Here is a 27975-nt window from a genome sequence, read left to right as displayed (position 1 = left end):
AATATTAGTCGTCGTTGTTGTAGGGAAGTATGGTTTTACTCCAATTTGTATACAACAATAATGATAAAAATATTCTTCAGGATGCATGGTTAGTTCTGTCTCTGAGTTGCACCGACCAGATACTCCATGGCAGATATTGGGAGTCCATACAAAGTGCTGGCAAGGGTAGGATGGGTTCCTTTAAGGGGGCATCCGTTGGTAGATGACAAGGGCAGACACGGGCGCCAGTCTTCAAAGAAGTTATACCCAAGCTTTGACATGATTATTCCACTCCTTGGCACAACTACATAACCCACCTTCATCATACCACCTCCATCGAACTCCTTTATACAGAGCCCGAGTGTAGGGCTGGAACAACATGAAGAGCCGCAGGCGGCGGGCAAGGCCACAGTACAAAGCCATGGCCAGAACGATCAGAGGAGACATCATGACGAAGCCCAAGATAATCAATGCGGATGAGCTGTTATCGTCCAGGAGGGTTTTGCAGTATGAAGCATCAGAATGCAGCACCTGAATCACAAAGATCATTATGTTAGTCAACAGGGCACCAATGTTACAGGTTACAAACACATGATCCCTCTCTTCCCTATCGCTCCCTCCTCTCCTTTCAATTTTCTCTCTCTCCTCTTTCATTTTCCCTTTTCGCTGTGGTGTGAGAGTGAGTTCTCTTCCTCCAAATCTGCCTCCACTAAGGTATATTCATAGTCATCCCTTGGAGTGTAAAAGAAACGAATAGGGAGATTGTGTAAGTTACAGTACTGCAAAGCTGACCTTGTGATTGGCATCTTCCAAATGAAACGTTTGCTGCTGTATCTCCTTAATTACCGATATTAAATCGGCAAACGTTTATATGAAAGCAACCTATCATTCCGCTATATTTGTGGCTGCTTTGTCTGCTAAGTGCATTATCAGATAATTGCGTAATATATTCTGATTGCATTGAGGCAAAGGGACGGGCCCTCTAACTGTGACATCGATAGCGGATGTTTTTTCAAGGTCAGCGGCTACAATGAAAGCTCGCGTTCTGTCTCCTGGCTTAGAGGGAGGCAGCAGCTAAACAGGTTTCGGAGACAGTCACGCTAGAAATGATATAGGGAAGTTTCAATGTCTAAAGGCTATTACCTTTCTTTAACCCCTTAAACCAGCTGGTCATACGCCGAGCTATTTATGTGCAGAAAATCACAGAAAGACTATGTCATGTTAACATTTCTAAATTCTATTTTACTTTTGTTTTTGTTTATGTTTTTTTTCACATCACAGCGACAGTTTTTTTTTTTTATCTCCTATGTGCAGCTAGAAATTATTCCAGGGCAGCCCATCTCCAGAATGTTTGCTTAATCCTATTTTCACACTTTTATTTATTTTACCAGCAGCTCCGTGAAAAAATAAATATTTTTGGAATGCATTTGTCATCATGTTTGGGATCATTTTACACGTTACGAAATATAACATCTGCTGCCCTTGAAGGAAAGTATCCACCAGTTCTCACCAGGAACGTTACATTTTAGAAACCGCTTACCGTCATAGTTCTAGTAAATCACATGCTCGTTAGATACACAAACATTTCCTCCATGACTCTTTGCTTAAAATACGTATTTCGGCTTCCGTTTACAACACAATCCTAAAACATTATTTCATAATAACAAATCTTCCAAGTGTCCCGGTCTTCGCAGGACTGTCCCTCGCAGCTGCCCTATTGTAATGCACTTTGCGGGCAGTAAGGAACATGGGCCAGTCGAGGAGGTCCTCTGACTTCTCTTGATCAGACCTCTGTCGTAGCTCCCATGTGGCCACCTAAATAACTGCTATTTTTTGGACATGAAAAAACTGCAATACTGCACTTTTACTGCAGTATTACTGCACATTTACTGCAGTTTTACTGCATTTGTACTTCACTGTACTGCAGTTGTACTGCAGTTATTTTTGTAAGGAAGTACAAATGCAATAAAGCTGCAGTGCATTGAACTACAACTGTAGGTTTGCAATATAAAAAAAAATGTGCGGTAAATGTGCAGTAATACTGCAGTACAGTGAAGTACAAATGCAGTAAAACTGCAGTAAATGTGCAGTAATACTGCAGTAAAGGTGCAGTATTGCAGTTTTTTCATGTCCAAAAAATAGCAGTATTACTTCAGAAAAACTGCAGTAATTTTTCGTAAGGGTGTTCTTTGAAAACCGGGACTGTTGGGAGGTATGAGTTAATCTTTCTAGTTTCTACACTAATAAATACATGTACATAGACGTTAAAGGGTGAAAAAAGGAAGGGAAAGGTAGAATTTTCACACGCTCGGTATATTACAGCCTATTAAATTGGCTTTTGAAGAGCGCTGAAATATTCCTTTAGAAATCAGATTTCCTATTAATCATAATGTCATCTCTTGCCCTAAGCCTGAGAAAAATGAATGTATCAGAGTGTCATTTAGAGGAAAAAACTCTTTTTTTTTTTATAATGTCAATGTCCGCGCATCGATGAAAGCCTGAAGGGATCTGCAAAGAGAAGTTATACTCGCATCTTCCTCCAGGCTATGGCAGTTAAAGTGTCTCTCTAGATGAATATATACGTACTTGTATCATTTTCATGGAACATTTGTCAGCAAGAACACGAATGTAATAGTTAATTACTCCTGTAATCTGACAGAAGCCGTGTCTTTGTAATTCAACGGAGAGCCCACGAAGCTACAAAGAAAATGAGATCCTATATGAAGAAATAATCAGGGGTACTGAAAAAAATTAAAGGTGTGGCAGGCTGTATGAGCCATAAAAAATGTTTTTTCCCGCCATATTTTCCCTCTGCTATGCTACAGACACACGAGCCCTTAGGGCCATGAGCCCAAAGCAGCGTTTCTTTAAGATGGCAGCAGGAGACAATTGAGAAAAGTTAAATGTTACTTTTTATATCCATATACATCTATATCCACCTAAAAATCTTTGTGCTTTATTGATTTTTAATAAATATAAAGATATATTTCTATGTAGAAATATAAAGGTTTTATTTTAAACCATGTGGTTCACATTCCGATATAAAATGTTCCTGGAAATCCGTTTTTTGATGATTTACAAGAAGGGCGTTTAGGTCTGAGGCCAGTTACTACTACAAATCATTGGGAATGACGGCAGAAGACACTTTACTTGTTATAATGATATTTTTTTTTCTCAGACTGAGATACAAAACATTTTCCGTGCCTTCTGAAAACACTCTGCCTTTTTCCCTACCTTCGGATCAGCCATCAATTTGCCACAAATTACCTTTAATAACAAGAGTCCTACAGATGATTGGGCTTTAAATTATCCAGGGGATACATACTTTGGCCGTACTGTTAGATGATGGAAGCAGATTCTTCCATAGTACAGTTTAGTCATTATATCTAAAAGCACATGAGATGAAAGTGATGGCGGAGCAGTAAAAGCAATTTGTGTCTGAATCGTGTGCAGACATCGCTGCGGCTGATCAGTATCAACATCAAGGTCATAAGGTCCCGACTGATTTAATGTGGTCCAGAAGCTTTGTCATCACTGGTGGTCAAAGTGTGATGACACTCTACAATTCATAATTTAATTAATCAATGTCCAAGCCTAGTTTAATTACCGTAGGAGCAGATTCCAGAGGTCACCGATCGCACTTCCACGGAAATAATTCTGGAGCCTATCACTTTGATATTCACTGAGATAAGGTCCAACTTGCTATGCCTGTCTGATAAGTCTGATGAAGTTAGAGATCATTGCCAGATTCAATGGAACTTGGCCTGCTTTGGGTTAGCTCACCATGGCTTGACTTGGGCCTGACTCAACTAGGTTCCACTTAGCAGCACTGAGTGAATGTTGATCCACAAAGTGTTCAAACCCAAGAAACATCTAAGGTTAATAACCCCACCGATAAAGGGGATATTGCAATATGTCAGGATGCTAAGCAAGAACAAAAAAGATACAGTCGGAGGACCATAAAACTCAAAGGGTTTGGGGAGAGACCACAACGGTAGTCAAAGGGAAGAAAAATCAGCAGAAGGCCAAAAACAGGTGCCTGAAGATCCAAAACTATACGTTCATACGGGCTCCACAATTTCTGATGATGGCCTTCATTGTAATTCACCTTATTTCATATGCTACATGAGGAACTGCAAGTAAAAGTAGCTGTCCTTGGGACACTAATGTGAAATGTAACAAAACCGAGGGCTAATTACTGCCGCACCCAGCGAGGTGTTTATGTCGGTCTGATGTGTGGGCTCTTTCTACCTGTTCAATGTCTCAAGTTCCGCAATTCATAGAAAAATAACATTCTATTCAAAGATAAGCTTGTGGTTTTGTACTGTCGGTCTCTGTCTTGTGGGAAACGGTAAATAATAAGTAATTATTTCCTCTAAACATCCTTTCTGGATTCAGAGCACATTTCTTCCACTGATTTAAAAACTTCATCTGATTCGTGCTCAAGCGTGAGGAGAGATAAAGAGAGAGCGGGTTTGGTAATGCAAATGAGCATTTCTGATAGTATGATTTTTATGCACATTGTCAGCCCTTCCCCGGCTTTCCTCTCATCACGGGAAGCAGAGTTTGTGGCCGCCTTCGGCCCTGAGGATGTTTTAATTTTATTTCAGAACCAGCAGGAAAAGCTGATTTGAAGAGTTAATAACGTAACGTTACCCGCTGATTGCTTGGAGATGTGCAGTTTTATCCAGAGGAGGTTAACCCTATTTGCAAAATGCGGTTGAGATCTACTGAGAGTAGAAAGAGTTAATCTATTCCAGAGCGTTGCCATATGGTTTCCATGGCAACCAAATTAATAGCTTGGTTTCATGATGAGAGAAGTGTAAGAGGGATACTTTGTTTTCGTGTCCGTGATGCATTCTGGGTAACTAACCCATTAAGAGCTACACAATTCACTAACAGCGTTCCTTACCTCTCTGTTTTAGAAGTGTCATTAGAAGTTCACACTGTACTCAGTACCGCGATATTCCGTAGTTTCCCGTGGAGCCGGTAATGCTATTTGAAAACCATGACAAAATTAGCATAATTTCCATCATGGAACGATATTTCAAAAATATATTTTTGTGATTTAAAGGGGCGCTCCAGCCATCGTATGCACTTTATAGAGACTGAGTGGCCTCTATAATTGTTCATGGTGTCTCTCCGTCAGTTGGCTTGTAGGGGATATTCTCCAACATCTCCTGCGACAAGACATCCTTAGCCAGTAAGCTCTAGCACCGAGTTTGTGAGTGTTCGGGGTGGGGGGTCTAATGAGACCTCCTGAGCATATGCACAAGAAGTGTTCCAATTGATTTCAATGGGGTGGCTTTCATGACACTGATTGGCTATGTCGCAAGCAGTGCACTGCATTTCTGGAGCTGCAGCTTCTCCTTAAGGTAAGTAAAGTCTGGCAAGACAGAGTGTCCCTTTATTGTGCATCTCCAGGTGTCTATGCATAGTGTAACACATAAAGCAGACCACTAAACGGACACTGAGATCTATTCAGTAACATAAGAGTTTGCAGTAAAAATGAATCATTTAGTTCCCTGGCACCACTGAGCACCATAAATGGCCAATCCCATTGAAATTCTCCTAGAAGATAGGCTGAGCTGTCCCTTATTATGTAAAAGTCTAATTAACAATGAAGTAGCTGTGCCTTGGCTGGAAGACCTTCTTAGTATTAGTTATCTAATTACCTAATAAATCAAAGAGAATTCTTGTATTATTCAGTCATTTCTCTACATAGTTTTATTATTTCAGGGAAAGTGTGAAGCCTTCCTCTAGAATACCTTTGGCGGCCAGGCTTATACCACCAAGCAGCCGCTGGCCTTAAAGTGCCATGGCTGCCCCATCACCCCCAGTCCAGACGACTCTATGCAATGCAAAATCCCTCCTGTAACCAGTTTAAATGACAGGCTTGCTAAGTCACTGTTTGAGTACATACTCGTGATTAGATGCACTGCTGGGGTCCCCCGTTGTGCTGTTTTATCCATCGCTCTACCATTTTCCTAACACGGCCTCCTAAAAGGCCTTACGCAACACTACAACTACTGCGGCTTTAACCAAATGGACGCCTTTTATAACCATCATCAAGTGACGCCGAACACATTCTGAGGCATTGTACTCCCCTTTTTTTCCGTTCTCATTACGCTAAAAAATGGGAAAATCTGTGTTGAAAACAAGTGGAAACAGTACTGCCCGCTGAGACCATAATGAAGGCCCTTTTCATTTTGGAAGGGTTTCAAGGAGAGTCATTTAATTTCTCTGGGTGAACTGACTCATTTGCTTTCCTTAGCTTCAAGGGCGATTTTCATGAAATCAGAAAAAAACCCTGTATGCTTTATTATGTTTCTGACACGTAAAGTTGTCCTACATTGAACAGGCATAATTTTTTTTCATGATTATTTTCCTGCCTTGTAAAATAATAAGGGTTTTCAAATTGTCCGACCAACCGCGTAAACGCCATCTACTGAAAATTGAGGCCGTATAAGAAATTATGGAAGCATCGGTCAAGAGTGATTGTCAAAAATATTGAAATAGAATGTTGGGGGGGTCATAATAAGAGATCTTACAGAATAAAGGTCCCACGTGTCCTGCTAGGCATCTCCAAACCGAGTTTAGCATTCACTAAATAACTTTACAGAAGGATTTCAGATCAATAAATAACGGTGACTTGACGGAGAGCGTCCACCAATTTCTTTTTTATTACAAGTATGACGTTAAAAATGAGGTTTCAGAAATATTATATTGTCTTCCTAGTTTATATAGAATACACTATTTTCAGACTAGCTTTGTTATCTTAGATAAATCTATTAGATAAAAACCTTGACTCCTTATCATACTGACTTGTAACCATTAGAATGGCTCGGTTTTATCCACACATCCTGCCACTCGGACTAATGAAAGTCTATGTAGGAATTGACTTCATTAGCGATGACGTCAGGAATCATCTCAATGTGGTGCTTGAGCAGTGAAAGTCACCCAGAATACCAAATAATTGACAACAATGGGGGCCCTCATTAAATCAAATCAAGTTTTCTTTAATGCTAAACAATATAATTATATACTGTATTATATTTAAGACTCAAAGAAAAATATTTATTTAGGAAACATTGCTTCTGACCGGCCACATCTGAGAGTTCTCCCTGAGATACTGTAATTACATTTTTTGTGTCACATGCTAAGGATAATTCATTGTCGGAACTATTCATCATAATCACACTTTCACCTTTGTTCCCTTTCCTGTCTTTCCCTAAATTGAAATTCTTGTGACCACAAATACGTTTTGCATGCCATTTTCAAGTCCCTAGACACCAGTTGGTATATGACAAATTCTAAAAGCAGCTCAAAAAGCTTGTCAGTCTATTCTCCGAATGTCTCTCCACATTAAGTTGTTTTTTTTTTCCAATTTTGCTTTATTTTAGTGTTTAGGGAAGGCAGGGAAGGGCTGACCCGAGGGTCCAAAATTGTTCACAAAGCCGATCTGGTGTGAAGGAAGGAAGGGACTGAGTGAAAAAGAGTGTATGAGGGGAACGTATGTATGAATGTATGTGTGTAAGTGTAAGTGTATGTGTTAGCAACAATATATGTGAGTGTGTGTTAGCATGAACTTGTATGTATAAGTGTTAGCATGAGTGTGTATGTTTTAGCATAAGTTTGAGAGTGTGTGTATATACTGTATTATTCTTGAATTGAAACTTTTTTTTTTAAAAAATATAGTATTAATGACTGGATACATTTTAAAGATAGCAATAAAAAAATTGTGTCTAGATTTTTATAGGGAACATAGTATTTTATTTTTTCATTTGTGTCTCTGATTCCAGTAATTTCACCATGGCTGGCACTGCACTGCCTTTGCGAGGATAATTTTGGCTGAGGACAAAGTGCATCTGAAGGACCATTTCCATAACGTGCTCTTATGCACACAGGGAGTCCAACGCCATTTAAAAGATGTTCCATTTTCCACTTAAAAAGATGTCAATTACACTAAGTGGACCAAAATGCATCAACAACTCGCAAAACACAAATTTTTCTCCAAGGCAACATAACAATTGTACTTCTATAGAGACAAGCTAAGGGATCCCAAAAGAGTTTAAGGTCTCTATATGCATCTTAATTACAGATCCCTAATAAATATACCGGCAAATTATATTAATTTCAGTATATTAATTTATATTGATAATACAAAGCCAAAATAGGACTTCATAATTAAAATGTGAACTGTTTAGTTATCTGCCAACTCTTTGTAGATTTCTAATTTATCGTAAAATCATATTTGTGTTCCGTAGGGCTTTTTAACAGTTGGATACAAAGACACAATTTAAAGTGTGTAAGAAACACTGATTAAAATGTTGCAATTATATAAATAAAATACAATAATTATAATTTACTCCCATTTTTTCTACTTGTATTTTAGTGACATCAAATCTTTACTCTTGTATAGGTTTTTAAATGATTAAACCTCAAGCTTAAAATATTCTAACTTGTTGAAGTCCTGCCAACTTAGATAATGTCTTAAAGCCCTCTATATGCTGTTTAAAGGAATGAAGCATTAAAAAATCTTGTTTCAAAAACTAAAGTTTTTGTCTACAATGGACAGTAGTTTAAGCTGAACCAAAAATGGGCAGAATCTGCAGGGATTCAAACTGGATTATGCACCAGCAAGAAATAGTTGGCAAATAAGCCACATAAATAATGAATTTCTCGGAAACATGAACATTTTGGGAGATCCTACATTAATTATTTAAAATGGACGAGCAAGAAAGAAACAAGAAAGATAAGAAAGTAAAAAAACCCTGAATTCTAGAGAATATAATTGCTATAGCTGTATTATATCATAGTTGAACATTTTATCACATCTCTGGATTGCTGAGCCTCACATCTGGATAGGAACAATAAATTTATATTTTTTATTAAATTAAAAACCGGCACATTCATCCTTTTGATGAAGTCCACGGAGTCATAGAATATTTTTTCAGTATTCTTTTTTTTCCTATTTCAGATTTAATGTATAAAAATGCCATTTGAAAGGCAGCGGCACGATATCGACTGCCAAAGTGCTAGGCAAACACCCCTGATTCTGAAGCCATCCATGAGTTAACAATGTGTGTTTAGTTATCGTGATTTATTTAACGACCATTCTTTAATGTGGCTCCAAAAGAAATAAGACTTCTTTCTTAATCCAGTACAAACCACATTCTCTTCTAGTGTAAACTGTGGGCTGTATCCTCACTTAATTGTGTCATGGCTCAAATAGTGATTGTAGGAGGTTTCACATTATACAGAGACTCGCACTCGGGCACGGATTGTTCTTACGACTAACCATGCATTTCTAGTTTTGTAGAGCATCATTTTAAAGAGTTAAGTAGGCAAGGTTATATTTCTCCAAATCCTATGCATGGCGCATAGCGTCGGGGAAGTAATAGTTAAGATTAATTTGTTTCCACTTATTTAAAGAGGTTCAAAAAATCTACACTGATGGTGGGTCTTCAAGGGGCAGGTGAACATTTTTATCCATGTTAAAAGCTTTATACTTTTGGGAGCTACATTACTATTATTATTATTGTTTTATATAGCGCCATCATATTCTGCGGCGCCTTACAATGGGTAAAGAGGACATAACAAGTAGTATATAACATAACAAGGGGTAAGGAGGCCCTGCTTAAACACGCTTCTAATCCACACCTTTATTCCTTGGGCTTTTGAGTGTTTTTGTTCTGACTTTAGTATCTATTCAATCTGCCAAAATATGTGATCGGCAGAGAGAAGCAAAAGAGCCGTCAGAAAGGCAGCGAGATGTACGCATCAAGCGTTTCTCGCTGTAGCTGTTGTGGTGAGGTGGCTGTCACACAGTAATTGTTAGGTAAGGATGGCTGTCAGGAAGAAGCAGGGGAGTTGCTCCTGTAATTAAAGATAACAATTGACAAGAAATCTTGACAAAAAGTTTCGTGTTCTTTGCTCAGATTCCTGGTGGGATTTATCGCTACAAAGAGGGGGTGGTAATATTCAACGCTAAAACCCGTGAAAAGAAAACAATTGTTATGATAAACAGCTCGTGAAACGCAATTTAACTAATGCCGTGCTTTATGGGCTCAGTGCTGTCTATAGAAGTTTGCGATCGGCTAAAAGTCTTAGAGGTCATCTGCAAAGAACAGCAGAAAATAGGAATTTCCACCAAAGTGGTTGAGTTTCCATAGTTTTTTTTCTGAAACCAGTATGAGAGTATCCCTTTTAGGATTTAGTGCTGGTTTTAGAGAACTGAAGGAGTCCATGTGTGGTATTATATTATATACCCTTCATTTGACATCACATCCTGTTTCATCACTTCCTTTAGTGAACTGTGGGAGGGAAGGATTCTAAGAACGCCCACCTTAACCAATTCCCTTTGTTTATGTGGAGAAGACAAGTTACCACACCATCGAGATGAAATATTAATGCTTAAGAATATTCTATACATCAGGCTAGCATGTGTGGAAACCATTTAAAAGATTTCATTATACAATCTGTCACGCTTATCCATGCACAACAATGGAGCCTTTCTCTACTGCCTCTTCTCTATTGACTTCTACACCAGTCATAATGTGGTATTTACAAATATTTCGAAACATTCCAGACATGTATGGCAATTACGAGGAGAAGGATGTGACCCTTATTTTTTTTCCGGTGGTGACACAGAGAAGCAGCGCTTCTCCCGGAGTCTCCAGGGAGTCTCTGGGGAGTCTTTGGGGAGTCTCCAGAGAGTTCCCAGGTATGCACATGACACAGGCCATGTTACTGTAAGTATCTTCGAAAATTGCCAAACCATTCCAGCCATAACATACACTTCAAGTCATATGATCGATGAGAAGCCCCTTTACATTTTTATTGTATTCTCCTTGCAAATGCACCTTTCCTTGCTCCCCAACTATTTTCCATGCAGGAGGTCTGTTTGACAACTCCTGATGTGTGATATGGTCCAAAACACTGCATTCGGGGGTCTAACAAGCAGCCAATCAGGACATTGAAGGGACGAGAAGCCACTGCTCTGCAGCTTCTCCCTAAGATAAGAGTTATTTGTGTTTTGTTTAATAAATGCATATGAAATGGCTTACAAAGTACTTCTATATGTTTTTATTTTCCAAGGGGCTCCCTGGAACACTGGACTACCCCCCCCCCTAGAAATATTCCATATACTGTTTTTATGCTGTATTAATTCAAGTAACATTGTTACAAGGAGTTCAGAAATGGGCTGTGGCGAGTATAGGGTCCTAAAATGTCTTGGTTGTGCTTTAGCTAAATACAGTACTAGGTACAGCAATATTAAACTATTGCCTGCCAATGGCAAGATTTGAAATTATTTTTGTTGAGGAGGGTGAAGTAAATATAACCCTCATTTTTATCCCACATCCTTTGACCATAAAATACCCAATTTGCAGCCTATAATCTAACAAAAATGTTGTAAATTATTTTAAAAATAATAAAATATGTAATATATTATTATTACCGGTATTTATTATTATTATTATTATTATTTCTTAAATGCATCTAGCTATAGGGATGAAGCATATAGTTTAGCTTATGTGGTCTTCTAAACAACAAACATATGGCCTCTCTACGGCTACAAACAGCTGCCCCACACAGTGTTCATCAAACTTAAAAATTATAAGGAAAATAAGGAATCAGTATGACAAGTATTTTAGTTGCCTTTAAGACAAAACTGGCTTCAAAGCCTTTCTTTGTTAGAGTGAGATTCTAGAGAATTCAAAGATTTTGCCTCCATCCATCGCTGGATTATATGAGATGTTTTGAAAGCTACAAGACGCCCCCACTAAAAGACTCCATGTGTTTATTCCGGTTATCAGAGGGAGCTCTTCAAACAAAAATGTGCTCATAGGGATTAAATCGGCGACAGGTAAATTGATGAAAAAACATCTTATTTTCAGGGGCTACTATACATAATTCGACTACCCATCCTTGTCAATGTAAGGTTTCATAAATGGGATTCATTATTATATCAAATTATGCCCAAATAGAAATTAATTAATTTGAAATAATCTGTTATTTATTGCTTCCGTTATTTATACCGATGCAATATAATATTAAAAAGATAAAAATAAAGATACTGGGAGCAGCCATCTTTATTATCCCATCAACCCCATATGAGGTGAAGGGGATACCGGGAGACTCAGGATGAGACGCCACTGGGAAACTCTGCCCTCAATGTTGGTGGGACTGCCTACTGACATCACTGGACCGCCCACTGACATCACTGGAACGCCCATTGACATCACTGGACCGCCCATTAACATCAGCGGGACTGCCCACCAACGTGAGCAAATGGGGGCTCCAGGTAGCCAGAGAGTTCCCAAGTATGGTGAAGGAGCTTTTACAATTAGGAGATTATTAATACTAATACTTAATATTAATCCAAATAGAGGCAATCAGGCTTGGAGATGCCATTGTACAGTCAAGAATTGGCCGTTAGATAAGAACCATCCGGCCCATCTAGTCTTCCCATTTTTCATTGCAGTCGGGTAATTCACGTGGCATTCTCATGGTGGTGTGAGCCTCTTTCAGGGGTGAGTGTCAGTAACCAGAGATTGGGGGTAAAAAGTGAATCTGAAACAAAGTTTCGGCGGTGGAATTGTCTCATTAGCGTAAACTTTCCAAAGATTTCACCCAGCATGTCAATTTTGGGTGGCTCTACTTTTACATTTCTGTAGAAAGAACAACCTACATGATAAGATTAATTGAAGAGCACAATATGGAGTACGTGACAACGACATGGACCATGTTGGCACTATGTCTATAAGGTGATAATGACAATAATATCATGTGTTGGGCATTAACTGGAGCATAGATTCCAAAACACATTCCTTTAACCGTTCTAATTCTCCCTTAATATATTTGTCTCTTGCCTGCTATATAATTGCAAGCGTGTGAGTGTTCATACTTTTTGCTAAACTGTGAAAATTAGATGTCCGCTTGCATTAAATTCACTTAATTAAGATAACTGTTTTCTTTAATCCTCCAGTACTGGGAAGATATCACTTTTTTTCTCCAGCATGATGTCTTCATATCCCTTACTAATAATAACAGATACTTAACTAGCCCACTATCCACCCTCGTTGGTTGCCAGTTGGCCTCGTCAGTGGTGACACTTTAAATGCCACAATAACATTTTTCACTGAAAGCATTCAACACCACACTGAGCTTCAAGGTTAAAGGGAGAATAACACAATAAATAGTACTAATAAAAATAGAAATCCATTTTACTTGCCATTTTAAAGAAATTGCTATTTTCATCATTCTCATAACCACATTACAACCACAGATAAATACTAGGTTAATAGTTTATAATGATAAATTATGTTTAAAGGAATTGGTTCCTAGGAGAAGCCAAGGACATCGTCATCATATTACACATTTGTCTTTTGTCAACTATTACACTGAGATTTTCTCTGATTTCCTAAGGAATTTTATAGAAAAAAAAACGTGTATGCTGGGTGTATTTAGTTAAAGTGACAGTACAGCAATACACGGCTATTAATCATAGCTGGTAGCTCTCATGGTTTGGCCCAGAAGCTGACCCAGAGGTTCTGGGTGCTTAATCACTGAAATGGGGGGGGGCATTTGGATGAACTCATGGGAAGTTCATGGGAAATTTGCACTGGGGGTGAAACTTTTTAAAAATCTGGCTGTTTCCCTTAGATGTTGAAAGATGTCTGTGCATGTGGCACATACATACATCATGTATGAATAAGTGAGTTAATAAAAAAAGCAAGTGTTTGGAGGGCAGAGATGGCACAGGCAGGCTATTTAGGGGATAGAGATGGCACAGGTTGGCTATTTAGGGGGTAGAGATGGCACAGGTAGGCTATTTAGTGGGCAGAGATGGCATAGGTTGGCTATTTAGGGGGCAGAGGTGGCACAGGCAGGCTATTTAGGGGCAGAGATGGCACAGGAAGGCTATTTAGGGGCAGAGATGGCACAGGTTGGCTATTTAGGAGGGCAGAGTTGGCACATGCAGGCTATTTAGGGGGCAGAGATGGCATAGGTTGGCTATTAAGGGGACAGATATGGCACAGGCAGGCTATTTAGGGGGCAGAGATGGCACAGGAAGGCTATTTAGGGGGCAGAGATGGCACAGGTTGGATATTTAGGGAGCAGAGATGGCACAGGCTGCTTAGCAGGCAGAGGTGGGACATTTTCATTCCTAGTGTCCAGCCTTGATGATAATAATAATAATAGAACTTTATTTATATTTGTATTGGTTCATAGAATTTGTAGAATACAAAATAACAAGCCTTTGTGTATTTTTTGTGACCTAAGTGCATTCCATACATTTTTCTGTTTCTTTTTTTTTTATTTTTTTTATAAGATTTTTCCCCCCAGATAAATTGCAGGAAGCTGATCTCATGATAAACAATTTGACATTCAACCCCTTAATATCCAGAATCAAAATTCTATTTAGGCGCGCATGTGTCATGTCATTGAAGGATGGGTTAAATCCCAACTATTCCTTGTAATCGCCTAAAAGCATCTACACTTCTTATTCCCATTTGCTTTTTCCCCCTCTATCCTTTCCTATGCTATATGTGTGTCATTTGTTGAATACGTGATTTATAACAGCGGCTCCCCAGAATAATTCAACCTCAGTATGATAAATTGAGTATGCTGGTGATTAATAACATCTGTTCATAAGCAGGATTTTTCTTATTAAATACTGAGAGTGTTTTCTAGCACTTCAGATGCTGACAAAACTAATGTGTGAAAACAACAATTAAAAAACCCACAAGCTGCCAATAAAAGATAGAATTATAGCACATGGCTCAAACTGTCACCCAAATTAAGAGTTCATAAATTATGACATCATTTGTTTATACAAACATAGAATTTGATGGCAAACAAGAACCACTCGGCCCATCTGGACTGCTCGTTTTCCTGATAAAGACTGAAAGTTTAATCAGTCTTTGGTCTTGTTTGGATTCAGTCTAGCCGTACGCCTAACCCATTTACTTCTACCACTTCTGCTTGGAGTCTGTTCCACTTCCTATTGGGATCAGAATGGATCTTGTTGTTGGGCTAAGCGAATAAGAAAAGCTTCCAATACACGGCATATCTCTGGAGTTTCATTAGAGGCGTCAGAATTCACATCTGATCCGCTGGTTCTTTTTTTTGGTGTTGGGTTTTCATGACAATTATACTCGTCGTTTAAGGTTAACGGCCGAAAACCGGCCTCAAAGTTCAAAACATGAAAAAGCAGCTGGTTCTAGAACACAAGGACAATGTATCGCAACAAAGTGGATCTTCTCCCCGAATTAAGTCTCTAGAAAATGTAATTAACCTTTTTGTCCTAAAATCTTCTTTTTTTTCAGTATTTCCCATAAAGTCCAATAAACCAAAAATGAGAAAAGGTGAATGGATAATGGATGATTGAAATCAGGTAGGGAGCCTCTAATAATAGTAATACTTTCAAGCGTCAGGTAATAGCATATAATGATCAAGAGCAAAGATAGCGGAGTTGAGAACAATACCATTTATGCAGATTCAATTAGCTTCAAGGATTTGGGTTTTCTCAGCAACGAGAGGAAAATACGCTATAATAATATTACTGACATCCATGCTGATGTACAATAGGTGCCATCATCTCGGACCTTTAAATAACCATCGCCCTCCTAATGTGTCATGGCGAAGGCGAGGATAACATCAATAATCGTAGCTATGAAGAGCTTGATGAATAATTTTTTATATTTCATTTTTCATTACGGCTTTTCTGTTACTGCATAGCTTCGGGGGAAATCATCATAATCAGAAAAACAATATTATGGTAAAACATAAGAAATTGAACGTTAATTTTATTTATCCTGATTACAATGCAGTTGAAAGTTTACATTCATTATTAAATATAGTTACATAGTTACATAGTTACATAGGCTGAAAAAAGACCTGCGTCCATCAAGTTCAGCCTTTCCTATATCTGTTAATTTGTTGCTGTTTGATCCAAAAGAAGGCAAAAAACCCCGGCTTCGCTCTTTCCAATTTTGCACTAACCAGGGAAAAAAAATCCTTCTTGACCCCAAAATGGCAGTCAGATTTCTCCTTGGATCAATAAGCTGTTTCCCCATAATTACAGATTATATCCCCGAATATTATGTTTTTCCAGGTATCCATCCAGTTGCAGTTTAAACGTCTGTACAGACTCTGATAAAACTACCTCTGCAGGCAGAGAATTCCACATCCTTATTGTCCTTACTGTAAAAAACCCTTTCCTCTGCTTTAGTCTAAATCGTTTAGACTAACAAGGGAATCCTTACTCACAACACACATTAAATCAAAGACAGAGGCGTTATTATGTTATGGTATCCGTCAGGAGACGATTACTAGGCAATAGGTGGACAAGATGACAATATCCACTTTTAATAGGAAAATACACTTAATTGATGTGAATGAATGGAATTCGTAGACAGGACGTGTGAGCGGAATGTGAATGAAATAGGACCGGAATAATCGGTATAAGGACAGAGCTAACATTAAACCACATATAAATCTGGCCGCAACCCTGATAAATTGCCTCTGCAGTCCAATGACTGGTCCTGGCCACCTGTAGAATTATCTGTGTTTCAAGGGACTGCTCCTTCGCTGGTAAAGAGCAGCAATGATTGAGCTATGATGTCATATGCCAATGTTCTCTGTTCCTACAGCAAGATGGGCTTGAATTAGGGAGCAATGCTCATTTTGAAGTGTTGGAGTGGCTCGCTTTATCGCCAACTTGCACCGTTTATATTTTTTTATGGCCATTGATAGGAACCTTTGATCATTCCCATTACATGAAAGCAGATTCCATACCTCCATGCTGCTCCTTATCCTCTACCGCAGGGATTGGAATGCCTAGGGACATGTCTAACAAGTAGGCCAAGGTCCTAAAACATTAATATTAAAATTATTTCTCCATAGACTTTTGTCAGAAGGTCAGACTGGATGATTAAGACTGAGGCATTCTATTGTTTGCCCACAGGCAGTATGATAAGGAGTTGGGTGTTTGTCTAGTACATTGGGCTAAGATTACAGAGCCAGAAAGCATTCAAATGGGTGATATGCAGCTGCATGGTAACATTATATTATGCAAAAGAACTTATCTACTCTTCTTTGTGCCACACATGCATACCTGGGAGATCTCCGGGTGAAGCATTGCTTCTCCGGTTCTCCAGGTCAAGGCCCGAATCATCTGGGTGGCGGAGCGGGGTCTTGACACGCCTCGCTCCTGGCCCGCTGACATCAGCATGAACACCCTGGTTGCGTCCCGGAAGGGAAGGCTCCGGGTAGCCGGAGTGAAGAAGGTCCCAGGTACGCACTCATGGCTTATATTCACCAACAATATTTCACTCTACCCAACATGATACTCATTAGGCTGAGAATCAAAAGCGTTCACATATAACTGATCGTATCCATACTAATCATGAAAACCACGCGGAACGAACACCCAGGGGCACGATGATAATTATGTTTACACTGGGGGTGTTAACAGAACACATATAGTTTAACAGTAAAATGATAAAAGACCTTGTCAGGTGATAAATGTGACTCTAACACCTGCCTCTTAACGTCTTTTAAACATCAAAGATCCCGTGTTCCCTTTCACTCCTCCCGGGTTCCTACATGCATGGCCAAGCACGAGGCTGCCTCATAAGTCATAGTAAGTAAGGTTGAAAAAAGACCAAAATCCAAAAAGTTCAACCCTTCTACCGATCCTTCCTGCTTTTGGTCCAAAAGAAGACAAACAAAAAACCAAATTAAGTTATTTTTCAAATTTTGTCACTTAGGGAGTAATATTCAAAAGGCAGTCAGATTTCTCCTTGGATCAAAAAGCTCTAAAATATTAATATGTATTATTTCATTTAATATGTTATGTTATGCTTTTATAAAAAAAAAAAATATCCAGACCCCCATGGAATCTTAACCCCTTAATGACAAAGCCCGTATATGTACGGGCACAAAATGCATTGTGTTCAATGGGTTTTGGGACCACCCATTGTCCTTAAGGGGTTAAAAATGTGTATTTTGAATACTGACGATACCTGCAAGAATTCCCAAACCCGTTCACACGCTTTTAATATTATCGGAAATGAAAAAATAATGACAAGAATGCTCGTTCAGCTGATGGGTCATTGTAATATAAGGAAGCTGTAGTTCAGTTAGAGGGTGGTAGATGAGTGGAAGAGCTTCCCAGCGCAAGTGGTAGAGGCTTATACAGCGAGGGAATTTAAACATGCATGGTATAGTCATCTAATTCTATGTTTCTATCTCTTCCTGGCTTGTCATACTGGTGTAAGCAGCGTACAAACTAATCGGAGTAAATACAAATGTAATTATCAAAGAATGAGGATTTGTTATTAAGAGGAACATGGGAAATGATGGAAAGGAGAGAAGAGGCAGAAGCTAAGGGACGGCACATAAAGATTAAGTAGCCCTTTATTATTTCTGTGTGAGCTTTATTTAACCCCTTAAGGACAATGGGCGGTCCCTAAACCCATTGAAAACAATGCATTTTGAGCCCTTACATGTACGGGCTTTGTCATTAAGGGGTTAAAATATATGGCATAACCCGTTAATGTGCAACAGTTGTATCTTTTATTGGTTTTTATTTAACTCTTTTTATTTTTATTTTATTGAAATGTTTTCCTCTTTTAATGTATGCCTCCCAGCAATACCCTAATACTCGCCCACGCTCCCCTACACCACTAACAAAGAGTAGCGGGTACAGCGAGTTCTCCGGCAGTACATCATCTCCCCTTGCAATCAAACATTCAACATGTGGAGCAATTACATGTAATGCGTCGATGTTTCTTTTAATCGGTTAAAGGAATTTTAATTATTTCCACTTATACAGGATGAGACACTATGCAAATTAAAAAACGGGTAATTTGCATATAGTGCTGAGTGGTGATGTCACAAATGAGACACAACATCTTGAGTTATCAGTTGCTACATGTTTGTAGAACAAATATATACGGCAAGCCCTGTTTATATGACAGGAGCCCTTTAAATATTTATCTCCTGAAGCACTGGAGGTCAAGAGCTCAAACTAAAATATTGTTAATTAGATTTTCAATCAGGACACGGGTCAGCCCCAAGGTACCTTCTCCTGAAACCGTTGCAATGAATAATTGGCTCTGGACCCTAGCTTTCCCCAGGCTAATAAATATTATCGTGAATACAGTGGAAAGGGTCCATCGGCCGGTTTTGATGGAATCTGCACATTTGTTAAATGAATAAATAATTATTTTATAAAGGGATGCTCCTTCCGGATGAAGTTTGGAGTGCAGTAGAGGAATTGCAATTGAATTCTTTGATCTGCGGATTACCCTGCTACACGGAACAACACGGACTTAAAAACGGGTTTATTATTGACCTGACCTGCCAGTTTGTTTCATTTTAAATCCACCAAGGATTCAGTGTATCCGCAAACATGGCTAATGTTATTATACTATCAGTAAGTAACAGTAATTAGAATGATAATGTTTGGGCACGCAACCAAAACATTTTTGTTTGGTTTTCTCTGATTTACTGCTGTTATTTATTGATTTATGTAACGACTTCATATTTTTCAGCCCACCACATCTTGGTGAACATGATGTCACTGTCTAATATTAGAGGTAGGCAAGCAGAGGCCGTGGCGGACAACAAGCCCTTCTCAATGAGCGGCTTTCAATCCAAAATTAGAAACCAAATGTCCTTGTAATCTTCTCTAGAAGATAATGCATGGGTCAAACAATGACAGGGAGAAGGAGTCTGAGATGGCTCAGCTTTGACCTCATACTTCTCCCCATTCGCCGAGGTGGGTCAAGCCAGGAGTTGCCAATAGAAAAGGCCCTATACATTTAAAATATAGAAAAACATGAACTGTCCAAAACCAGAAGTATGATCTATCTAGAGCACCACAACTGTTATGAATTGAGTGAATGTGATGTTATTATCTAAAAATTAGAGGTAGACGAGCTGATAGGGTATGAAACGGAGTGGAGGCCACAAGACCACAAGCTAAACTCAATGAGGCACGTCCAATCCAAACAAGACTATACCACCGGAAACCAAAAGTCCTGCACGCTTCGCTACGGGAGCACGCAAGGGTCAAACAGTGTCAGGGAGAAGGAGTCTCAGCTCTGGCCTCAAACTTTTCCCCCTTTTTGGTAAGGTTGGCCAAGTCAGGCGTTTCCTGAAGCAAAGGACAGTTACATTTAAAATATGATCTGGCTACCGCCCCACAATCTTTATGGATTCAGAGAATATAATTGCGACAAAGAAGTCACCAGGACATTCACTAATCTCCCGAGAACCGACTAATCCTCAAATGCTACATTCATTATTTTGTTGTCTTTTAATTAAGATGAGCATTAATATGCAGCTTTGTTTATCAAGGCGCTACAAAGGTAACAATATATAATTAGTGACACAAGTCCAATTAAATGTCTTCCAAACTACCAATTATATTAATACGTGATTGTCCATTTCTATGGAGACTAATTTAAACTTGTCCTTTTAGTGTTTCTTACGTGATCTCCAGACACAATCACCGTCTGGAATTTAGTTATTTTTTTTTTATTCTGAATAAGAAATAACAAAAAAAAACCGATATAGATGAGAACGATGCACAATTTCGGTCACCATATGAGACCAATTTTTGAAAAACAGCCAAAAAAGCCTTTTTTGTAATAGAACAACAGTCTCTCGTATGAAAGTGTGTTAGAATTTGCTAAATTATATTTCATTTACCATTCTTCTTCTTTTGTGAGAGTTAGACCTGGGGGAAAAAATGAGATTATTATCTGGAAGAGCAGGATCTTGTGTCTTCGGTGAAAGTAAAATAATTCCAAGATGTCCCACTGGTCTAGAATTAAATATCACTGGTATAAGGTTTGATACAAAAAGAAGAAGAGGAGTGAAATAGAAAAACTGGATTGTTTCTTAGTAATTGCATTTACAGAGTATAAGAGGTATAGTGTCGCGCGGTATATAAGGGGTTGCACGCTTTTTAGTAACGGAGCGCCGTGATATGATGTCATATCCTGGTGCTCAGCAGTGGAGGGGCAGCCGGACCCTTAGATCCAGGGCAGCGCCAGTGGTAAATAAGCCTCTGTCTAGGGGGGCATCCGAACCCATAAATACCATAAATGTATGAAGAGGACAAACACATTTAACCAAAAGGTGCTAAATCTATGGATCTTTTTGGAGACACTGAAATCCAGTAAGAAAAACCATTACAAGGCGATTTTTGGTTTAAAAGTGTTGTTCTTATTAGCACATTTGCTTGCTATCGATTGATTTTGTGTGAGCGCGTATGCAAGAAAAGTGAACTCGAGGGATGTGACAATTAGTCTCGAGACAGGTCAACACTGTAGAAAATTAGGTGAGAAAAGCCTTTTTTTTCATTCATTCGCTTGAATGAAGGTCAAGGAGAAAGCATGAATGACGTTAGAAAGAGGGAATCGAGTGGGAGAAAGTGGAGGCTTTATTCGGTTCACTGCACAAGGAGAAAAAAGTAATGACGGGAGTAGACAGCTATTGAAAAGTAGATGAGCTTTCCAATTCGGGATTCTGTCCTCGGGAGCAGAAAAAGAAATTGCAGACAGAAATGATTCTTGTTACTATAAATTCATTGATTACAAAATGCAGTTGGTTTTAAAATGACTGTAGGAATTCAGCTACATAAGAAAGATGGGGACATTTTTCATCTTTAAATGGTCAGGTCACTCCAGGTATCGCCGAATACTATATATATATATATATATATATATATATATATATAGATATAGATATAGATTTATATCTACACACATATATATATATATATATATATATATAGATATGTCTATATATATATATATATATATATATATATATAGATATAGATATATAGATATAGATAACAAGTAAGACAACCATGGTAAGAGATCAAAACAGAGACTAAAACAAAAACAGGTTGAGGGCATTCGTCATTTCCTATTATTCTTTTATCGGATTTAACATCAGGCTTATTAGAGATAAATTCAATTTTCATCATCTCGTTTCTCTAAGAAATACCGTATTTGCTCGATTATAAGACGACCCTGATTATAAGACGACCCCCCAAAATCTGAATATTAACTTAGGAAAAAAAGAAAAAGCCTGAATATAAGACGACCCTAAAGGAAAAAAGTTTTACCAGTAAATGTTAATTCATGTAAACAATTTTTTTAATAAAAGCTATGATTGAGAAAAAGATTTTTTTTTTGTTTTTATTTCTTGTATTTTCCAACCTGTCCCCCAGTTACGCACATCTGCCCCCAGGCTTGCCACACCAATATGGCACTGTGGCCCATGATATGCCTTTTAACCCTCTATATGCCACTGTGCCCCATGGTATGCCTTTTGACCCCCTATATGCCACTCTGCCTCCAGAAATGCCTTATACCCCTATATCCCATTCTGGCATTTAGGGGGTTAAAATGCATATTATGGGGCAGAGTGGCATATAGGGAGGTATAAGGCATTCCAGGAGGCAGAGTGGCATTAAGGGAGTTAAAAGGCATTATATAGAGCACTCTGCCTCCAGAAATGCCTTATACCCCTATATGCCACTCTGGCATTTAGGGGGTTAAAAGGCATATTATGGGGCAGAGTGGCATATAGGGAGGTATAAGGCATTTCAGGAGGCAGAGTGCTCTATTAAATGCCCCCTTAACGCCACTCTGCCTCCTGAAATGCCTTATACCTCCCTATATGCCACTCTGCCCCATAATATGCCTTTTAACCCCCTAAGTGCCAGAGTGGCATATAGGGGTATAAGGCATTCCAGAAATGCCCTACACACACACACACACACACACACACACACACACACACACACACACACACACTTACTTACTTACCGGTGCTTCCAATTTCCTGCTGTATTGCCGGGGCAGCGGGTTGACGTCTCATTCCGCGGCAGCCGGAAGGAGGTGGAGTTGGCAGCGGGGGTTTGTATGCGTCCGTCGCAAATACCTTCCCCGGCTGTCAGAGATCAGAGTTCCCTGCACCGGTGGAGAGAATACTATACTAAGACTTTTTTTTTTACCCAAACATTCCAAATGGCAACATTCTCTTTGCCAAATGCATTCTTCATTAAAAATAATAAAATATATATTAAAAAAAAACTTTTTTACTTTAGGAACCAAATATGTTGTAAGAAGTGATGCATAAATGATTGGAGCACTATAAATAAAAGGCAATATTAATAATAATAATAATAATAGGCTACCCAGTGCAGATACTGGGTCGTTTGGAGCTCATTTTTTTAGGGACTGACCCGAAATTTGATGGGACAGGATCCAAAAAACTGGACTGTCCCAGGAAATTTAGGACTGTCAGGATCCTCTGATCTTCCCTGACTGGCCCAAGGAGCCCAAATTCAACAATTGCAGCTCCCATACAGCCCCCAATAATTATAGGCTTTAGCGAGTATTTTGTTTATGTTCTTTCCGGTTCCCATATACGCCAAGCTCACAAACTTTTTATTTCCAATTTTTTTATTGGAAATCCTCTTCAACGCTTGCTTGTGGGAGAAGCCATCCTAAATATTCGATTTGCATTAAGGGTTAAGTAAGGTGAATACAGGGTAGTAATTCATGCAGATTGAGCCCCACACGTCGCTCACATTTAATTAAAATAAATACTTTCTGAACAAAAACATAGCTTGAAAAACAAAAAGCAAAAGTAACGACCTTTAAATCCATGTAATGATGATAAAAACTGCGTAGATGGCTCATCCACTTTAAAATAACATGACAAAATCTGAAATAATGTTATATTAAATGTGTAACGAGGACAGAATTACCAAAATGCCCAGTACTGGAAAGGTGAATTGTGACTCAACAAACAAGACCGGGCATTATTTCTGCTGTGGAGTGCAGCTCTTCAAATGGCCAACCAGTCAAAATGTTGGCTGGAGATTATATGTCGTGATTTAATTAGGCATGGTTGGTGTTAGTACAGCTTCCTGGGGTGCCTGGACCAGGGGGTCCCACCGGTCATGACACAAATTGCCCCAGTGTGTGGAAGTCAGTGTGGGACCTGGCAGGAATGCAACGGAAGCCTCCACATTGTGTTGCAGGGGCGTGCAAGAGGTCTATGCCTACGCTGGCCTTCTAAATGTATATAAAAGACACAAGTGTGTGTGTAGGCTTCTTACCTGGGGTGTTATTCGTTCAACAACCGGCCCTCGAAATAGGATAGACGATAACGTTGTCTGCATTGATTTCCTTTCCAGTTAAATTGAAGTTGAGTTAAAAGTAAAAAAAAAAACGTTCTCTGTGTGGGCACTGGATTCATTCTGTCCTCTTGTTTAATTAGCAATTTTAGCCACTTGTTCAACTCCTTTGGGATTATCTCCCAAGATCTCAGAACAAAAAAAAAAACCAACAATATATTGTTCTGTGCGTAGTTTACAGCTATCCGCACGATTCCATTTAATTGCACGTTATTGAAGAGACAGAAGTTGTGCGTCCTTGGAGGACAAACACCAAGGATACAAGAGAGCATGACTTAAGGGCAGACATTTAACTCTGCGGGCAATGCCAGGGTGGGCACTTCACTTTCATTAAAGGGAATTAAAAAATTTACTCTAATTAGCATTATTTAACACATAATTAATGTGAAAGCTAACATGTTCAAGGTAGCAGCATAGTTGCTTTGATTCTTACATTCACTTTAAACCCTGTGTCAGCTACATATGTGGTACGTGGTTGGTAAAGTGGGCCTAGGATGCCAACTATCATCCACGTCCAGAGAGGCTCCCCTAAAAATATGTTTCTGTAGAGTAGCGGAGCTGCTCATCACCGGCTAAGATGGTTGACAGCCTTCCCCAACAAAAATCTTGTGTGACCCCAAGGCTCCTTTAAAAAGCTGCCTCACATTAACCATTGAACCTTAAGGAGAGAATGTTTGTAGTTCTAATCGGTCAGCGACCGATCAGCCGCTCGAATAATAAAAATAGTCTCTTCCCAGAACATGAAACCGGTAGCCAGATACAAAGAAGCTGGAGTTGGCATGCTGTCAGGGAACCAATGTTGCTAGGTGATATAGAACAATGTACTTCTTTCATCATAGGCTTGCACATCAATATACTTCTGGCAAGTATAAAAAATGCACCAAAACAAATCAGAATGCTGCATATGATTATACTTGTCAGGATGACAAGGAGCCGGCAGCATATTTTCTATTGTCTTTTTTGATAATGGCTCTGAACTATACGCTTGTAATAATTCTGGATGTCACCAAGCTAAGCACATCGATTTGCTGTCATTTCAAAGAGCAGACAGCATCACGCAGGAGAACCGGTGAGATCCTAAGGACAGGAAAACTTCAAACGAGCATCTACTACCGGAAGATACAAAGATCTGGCAAAGAGCTTCTAAACACCACTTGTAGTTTATAGGACACGCGTCTTTGTTTTCAGACCTTTGAACATTGGCAGCCGGCGCTCTCCCTGCCATTTGGTACCCTAAGCGACTGCCTATGTGGTGTTCCTAACACTAACATTGTTTTTTGTCATCTAATTACAACTGATCAACAATTATTTGTACGTCTGTTCCTGGAGTAAAGAAAGGTTGCATATAATAGAAATGTAACCCTTTAATTAAATAATTTGGCTGAGGTGCATTCAAGCTCGTTTACTGTTTTATAACAAAATGTATATGAAATTGAGCAATTCCTAGCCTGGTATTCTATATATGAGGCAAAGACAGCAATACAGCTGCCAAAGCCTTAAGTGATAAAAGAGGTATAATTCATCCTCGCAAATCAGGACCATTTTCAATGTGATGCTGTCTCTTGGGCTCAGGATCTGCCATGCCGTATGGGCAAATTAGACAATTGTCTAGAGAGCCAAGCCTCAGAATACATGGAGCTAGTCTAGCTGGGCTTGCCCAAAGCCCTATTGTTGTAAAAAAAACAGCCTTGTTACAAATTACCCCTGAATGATAAAATGTAACCAAATGGAAGGACTCAATAACCTCAAATCTAATATGGCAATACAGGTGTTGTTGGGATAGATGTCCCCATCACCTTCAGTTATGTAACACTTGGCTAAACACAATAGAAGCCGAGACCCAACAAAAACCAACCCATCAAATGTCCCTTGCTTTCTTTGATTTTATCGCCAAACCGTGAGCCTAACTCATAGAAACCGATTGACCCATCGAGGATGTCCACTTTTATGTCCATTTTACGTCTTCTTGAATATCAAAACAGGACAACTTAGACAATGTATGTATTTACAGTCTAAACGTGAAGTACCTTCATTGTAGCTGTAGGCTTTCAAAGGAGGAGAAATGTTAGAAGAAGAGGTCATAATCTAAAACTAGCGGGTCAGTGGCTTAGATGTAATGTAAAGACGTTTTACTTTACTGAGAGTAGTGGTAGATAAGTGGAAAAGCCTCCCAGCAGAAGTTGCAGAAGCTAATACAGTGAGGATATTTAAACATTCATGGGATAGGCATCTGACTCCTGAATCTAAGACGAGATCAAGCACTGATTAAGGTTTCAGTCTCTAAATCGGGAACTAATGTCAGACTAGATGTACCAAATGGGTTTGATCTGCCATCAGTTTAGAAACCCCTCACTCTTCTATCCAGATCCCACCTGTTAAAACACAGAACCTATACAACTTGTAGGCATATCCACTAACTCTGTTAACAAAGAGCTCTTAAACAAACATATATTAAGAACAAGGGTCCTATTCCATGAAAACAAAAAAGAATGTCAGACGGGGATGCGGGTTCCTGCTGGTTTGAAGGACAGCTAACAGAAGGGGACTGACACATTAACTCCTAATATTTCCTAATGGAAAACCCAGGTGTTTCAAATGCAAGTGAAGCCAGACTCAGATATTTGTACATGTTTTGTTACATACTAAATATATTCTTTCTATAGTATTCTATATCTCCTTTATGTAGTAAATATTCTGTATATTTTCATGGAAGTGACATCAGTAAACTTAATGTGACTATTTAATGCAAACCATGTGGATAGATAGATAGATAGATAGATAGATAGATAGATAGATAGATAGATAGATAGATAGATAGATGCATAAAAACTGTTTCAATACATTAACTATGGTCCTCAGAAGGGAAATGTTATGGTGCAGTATGGTATTCAATGTATGCTAGATTGATGTTATGGAGTTGTGTTTACTTACCCTGGAGTGGCACTTAAACCCGAAATAGACCACCACGATGGTTGGGGTGAGAACAATTGTGAAAATTATAGCAAGAACAATTATGTTAACCAGAAAAGCCAAAAAGTTTGCACCAGACACAAAGAGAGTCCAAATCCAGCAACCCCATCTGCTTCTATACTCCATAGGCAAGAGCTGGTCATCCATGTTATAGGGTGGTAGGGCTGGGATCATCCGAGAGGTGTCTGACATATTGTCCACATCAAAGTCCTCAATTTCTTGGTCAGACATTTTTAGCAGCAAAGGAAGCTTTCACTTCCTAAAGCCTTCCTGGATGAAACGTGTGTACAACCTAAACTCCCTAAATTCCCTGTACCTTGTCGCTCTCCTACGCACACCTCAAAGTCCACCAAAGACCAAAAGCTGGAACTTGGTCCTAGAAGGGTGGAAATGTCCTATAAGAATACCTCAAGCTCGGAAAATTGTAGATTTAGTTTTCATATCTGTATGAATGATTTGCAAAGGTCCAATACGTGTCTTCTACACATCAAACACTTCTGTGAAGGCAATCTGTTCACGGCAGGTTCTCATTGTTGTTCCCCATGGGTGGACAATATTTTTATTTTCGTGATCCAAGTAGAACCTAAACAGAAAGAGTGCAAAAGCTTCTGATAGCAGCTGGCTGCTTCGCTGCTACACTGTTCCAAAGCGTACGCTTTGTGAATGTGCTTCAAAGAATCCACTTGCATCCGTAACCAATCAGCTGCTGCTTGCTCGTCAGCATCTGCTTCTCCGCTTCTGCATGCAGTCAGCGGAGCAACACCTGGGTCTCACTCCATCAA

At 39.1% G+C, this 27975-nt stretch overlaps 1 protein-coding gene across 1 annotated transcript; it reads right to left on the bottom strand.

The window, feature by feature from the left end:
* TMEM88B (transmembrane protein 88B) lies at positions 1-27918 on the bottom strand. Its single transcript, XM_053452040.1, has 2 exons — positions 27155-27918; positions 1-510 (listed from the first exon to the last, which is right to left on the bottom strand). The coding sequence occupies exons 1-2, from the start codon at positions 27422-27424 to the stop codon at positions 241-243; spliced, it is 540 nt and encodes a 179-aa protein (XP_053308015.1). The 5' UTR covers positions 27425-27918; the 3' UTR covers positions 1-240.
* Between the last annotated feature and the right edge of the window lie 57 nt (positions 27919-27975).

Source organism: Spea bombifrons, chromosome 12, assembly GCF_027358695.1.
Source record: "Spea bombifrons isolate aSpeBom1 chromosome 12, aSpeBom1.2.pri, whole genome shotgun sequence".
Lineage (NCBI taxonomy): Eukaryota > Metazoa > Chordata > Amphibia > Anura > Pelobatidae > Spea > Spea bombifrons.
Note: the sequence above shows the minus strand (reverse complement) of the source record. Positions and strands in the feature narration are given on the sequence as shown.